At 49.5% G+C, this 4,413-nt stretch overlaps 1 protein-coding gene across 1 annotated transcript; it reads right to left on the reverse strand.

Moving 5' to 3' along the window:
- Positions 1–2,047: 2,047 nt before the first annotated feature.
- HRG_00806 (uncharacterized protein) lies at positions 2,048–3,697 on the reverse strand (the record flags this gene model as incomplete). Its single annotated transcript, XM_044859277.1, has 5 exons — positions 2,048–2,193; positions 2,239–2,615; positions 2,679–2,712; positions 3,178–3,278; positions 3,357–3,697. The coding sequence occupies 5 exons, from the start codon at positions 3,695–3,697 to the stop codon at positions 2,048–2,050; spliced, it is 999 nt and encodes a 332-aa protein (XP_044725677.1).
- Between the last annotated feature and the right edge of the window lie 716 nt (positions 3,698–4,413).

A 4,413-nucleotide genomic window follows, 5' to 3' on the forward strand; every position in this document is an offset into this window, starting at 1 on the left:
CACAAGTATTGCGGCAGCGAAAAATGCAGCGGCTGTACAATGTTCGTTCAACCGCTTGGCAGTGGCTTATTCGATGCTCCACACGCCGGAGCGGGCAACCCAGGGCAGCTCAGGGCAGCTCAGGACAGGCTCAGGCGGCTCAGGCAGCTCAGGGCAGATCAGGGTAGCTCAGCCCCTGCTCAGGGTAGCTCAGTCCCTGCTCAGGTTCGGCACGTACTTACTCAAGGTGGATCAGGTGGTGCTAATGGAAATACAATAGTGTGAACTTTCAAGGGTAGACCATGATTGCTTTGTCGCGCGGCTGGAATAGATCTGAGGAGCGTGTATCCTGAAGCTTCGGGAGGATTCTCGCGGCCAGCCCTTCATGGCAGACTGGTTGCTCGCTAGCTTGCTGGGAAAAGGTAAGATAGCTGCGTGCCTCCCCTAGGTAACTGTTAAAGGCACCACGATAGCCCAATTGACCTCCATCATGCCGTAAGAAGTAATGAGCAGGCAAACATTCGAGGAGCAAATTGACGTTTTTCAAGAATGCTCGTTCCTTAGTTACGTTGTGTTCTAGTCACATTGACGATCGATGCACTTCCCGCGACTGAGAGCCGATACGATGCCGCCCACGTGGTTGTCCTTGACAATTGGTTTGTTGCAAAGACGCTGGACGCTCGATCACGCACGCCTTTTATCTAGGTGTGGATTTTTAGGTGGCCCGACGGCCGTTCAAGCGAAAGACAGAATTAATGTTTAACGACGATTACGCCAATACACATTGGAAGAGGTAGGAGCAAGTACACAAGTTGTTATGAAGATCTAGAAGGTGCGGCCCAACGGTCCTATTTATGCCGTTGGGTAACTTCCATGGGCACCAAATTAGCCATACACGTGAGGTCACTATAGGTCCTGATACATGGCCTTATAATGATCTTTCAGGTGGTCCTTGATAACACCTAATAGCCTAACACTCCGACATTCCTCGTAAGAACGATTGGAACACTTCCACCGCAAAAGTTCCTCTATCACCACCGCGCGAAAATGGACGTCAACTAGAAGGCTGAAGCTCGAGGAACGTAAGTTCTCCGTGTCTCATACTAAAAATCTCCTGATTAGGAAGTCTGGTTGAGAACAAGGTGACTGCTTTAGCCACACATAGATTTCGCGCGATGCAGGTTGACCGTGGAGATACCAAGCGATACATTCGATTTGCTACCTTGCAGACCAACAACTTCGATTGGTCAAAAGGCATAGCTTAGGACACTGTTCCGTGTATTCGTAGAGCATGGTTCCGCAGATGCTCCATATGGTCCAGTGGCAAATCGCAGATCGAACATCTAATCTCATCGCCCTCGCGTAAATTCGACAAGTGCTTGCGTCGGAAGTGCTTGGACAGGTCTCCAGGAGTGTAAAACTCGCGAATGAGAACCTCCACGGCCCCATCATCTGATGTCAAATCAAGGGCCTTGCCGACACAGATGAAGCATCTTCGAGGCCTGTCCGTGACTGTCTTAATGAAGGTGGACATCAGAGCCGTGTGTTGAGGGCTGTTGATAGGCGGTTCGTTCATGAGTAGGCCTAGTTGAGTCGACCGACGCTCGAGCGCCGCGGATCGTCTGCCCTTCCTCGACCATACAATAAGCTACGATGGCGGCGATAGCATTGTCTCTCCGTCGATATTGACCTTCGAGCGTGTTGCCAAGTGGAGCGGCGAGGGCCTCAACCAATCGCTTTTGAGCCGGTCGCTGAGGACAAATGGGAGTGTTCACAGTCGCTTGTTTGACAAACCCAATACCTTGCAATTGCCCCTCAATGTCGTCCACCGCCTGTCTGGCAGTCCATTCATCTCGAATCTTCTGCTTAAGCACCCTCTTCAATCTTTGCTTCTCGTTCCTCAGTCGACGGCGGAGTTCCATGTGCTTCTTTGAACCTGGGCGATGATGCCGAAGGTCTTGCTCTAGTCGCTTGATGATAGGATCAGTAGACACGGATGCTATTTGTTCAGCTGTGAGATCCGTGGGTCTCCGCTTGCTGATAGAGTGGCCGACGCTGCAGGCCTGCCTTATGAGCGCCTGCTGTGGTTTTTGTCGCCGGAGAATACCCCAAGTATCCGCGCAAACCTCCGTCCCAGGTAGTGCTTCTGAAAGGGATTCGAATTGGCGTGATCTAGAGCAAGATTTCGCAGCGACTCGCTGATATCGGCTGAAGCTGGAGTAAGCAACAAGGCTATCGTGATTGGAGGACTTGACGAACCACTTCGATCGAACTCATTGGCCGCATTATAACGCAAGTTGTAGGGGATGGTGGGGTATTCCAACCCCAATATTTCGCCAACCCTTCTGATCCATTGTGCAATCATCTGGTAAGAAAGAGGCTTGTCCTGGGATAGCTCATAGCCGGTAAAGGTTTTCATAGCCCGTCGGAATATATATGTGTCTTTTAGATCGTCCTTGAGCGGCAGAGGTAGCTCCCGCTCCTCAGGGTGGATATCAAGATTGGCAAGCTGTGCGGGTGAATTGAGACTTGTTGCTCGGAACGCGCGATGGCGGAAAAGAATGCCTAGCAGGAAGATGTGAGGATTGAGTAGCAAGGAAGGGTCGGCCAAGGTCTCTGGAAGAGGAAATGTTTTCCTAGATTCGCGTCAGCGCCATATCCTACGAGCAGATGAAGCACGGCGTTTCTGGCGTCCTTACGCATCTTTGACACCGAGGTACGTTTTCGTGAAGGCTAAGGTGAAGCGAATCAAAATATTATGCGGTCCACCTTCTGGGTCTTTCACCAGTGCGAGCCGGATGTCTCCAAACCGGAGACGCAGGATGGATGTGGGGCGAGCTCCAGCGGGTGCAAGAAGAAGGAGAAAGAGAACAGCAAGGATCCGAAGTTCCCAAGCCTGAACGATTTTTTGTCGTGCTAATTGTCGTTTCGATTTGCTCCTTGAGATCTTCGATCGTCATGCATCGATTCGCTCGCCTCTGGTCGCTCAAGTCATGTTTTTGGAGAGGTCTCGGAGAACCTGCAGGGTTACCTTTGACCTATTATTCGGAGGATCGGGCTGTACCTTGTGCATACGCCGATTTAGTTTCGGGTCGAGTTTGTCTCCAGTGGCTCTCTCGAAGACGAGTCGGAAGACTTTCCAGTATGTGCTCAAAGAGCTGCTCTTCCTCGTTCCTCGCCTTTTCCTGCCATCCTTACCGACCTTCTGGTTGAGGGACCAGTCAAAAAAGTTATACAAAAGCCGCAGGAGCTGGACTCGAGACAGACTCCAAACATTTTTGGGGGTCACAACCCAGCACCTCGCAGTACCTGAGGGTAGGACCATTACATGTTAGAGGCTGGGAGTCATAAGGGACATGATGTCGTTGGTGACGTACTGGCGCCATTGTGCGTCGCAGGCATCGAGGAGCAGTAGACTACCGTCGCTATAGTCTTGAGCTTCGTAGGCGGTCTCGTTGAATTTCTCAACGGCTTCCCGGTAGTACTCAGGTGGATGAACGTTGCCACCGAAGAGCTGGACTTGGTCTTCAACGTCAGCGTCGACGAATCCGTCTGCGTCATCGAAGTTCAAGTCCTCTACATCCGTTGCCTCCGCATACGTATCCGAGTGAAGGGGCTCAACTTTGTCAAAGAGACCACCATCGTCAAATTCGTTCTCGGGGGAGTAAGACGCGTCCGAGTCGTAAGAGATGGCGGAATGGCGTGCTCGGCGCGTCATGGTTGACAATGGATCGTATAAGTCAGCGGGATGCGGCTTTCCGTGAGCTGGCAAGAGGAAAGAGTTTCCACAGTAATGCTTGGTTGTGTAATAGGTAAGATGCTACCAAAATTTGAGGCGGAGTAAGAGCTTCTTAAGTATGACCTATGCGACGCCACCGTTCTGAGCGCTTTGTGGCTCCTTCTTTGAGGCTAGAAAGAGGTGTCGGAAAGGCACACAGCTTAAACGGGCCGCGGAGGCGTCCCGGCGTGGCTCTGCGGGCTGAGCATGATGGGTGACATGCCAAGTACATCGGAGATACTTGGAGGGATGAGCCCGGCGATACATTTGTCCGTTCTCGCTCTGGATTCCTGGCAAATTGGCCGCCACCTTTGGTGGCAGAGACCGTCCAAACGGGTGGTAAATCCGCCGTCTCATAGTTTATTAGAGATATAAATATAATAAGATAAGATTAACTTAGTTAAAGAATAGCTAACGCTAAAGAATATTAAAGATATATAAAGTTTCCTAGGATTTATAAATTACTACTAACGATTTATTAAAGATTTTAAAAAGATTATAGTACTACTATATAACTTAATAAAGAAGGAAAAAGAATTTATATAAGACGATAAAGCTAATAAAGCTTTTAAATATATTAAGACTATAATTATATAAGAACTAGTCTTAATTACCTTTAATTTAAAATAATAAATTAAACTTAAAACTAATATATT

Source organism: Hirsutella rhossiliensis, assembly GCF_020360975.1.
Source record: "Hirsutella rhossiliensis strain HR02 chromosome Unknown scaffold00001, whole genome shotgun sequence".
Taxonomy (NCBI): Eukaryota; Fungi; Ascomycota; class Sordariomycetes; order Hypocreales; family Ophiocordycipitaceae; genus Hirsutella; species Hirsutella rhossiliensis.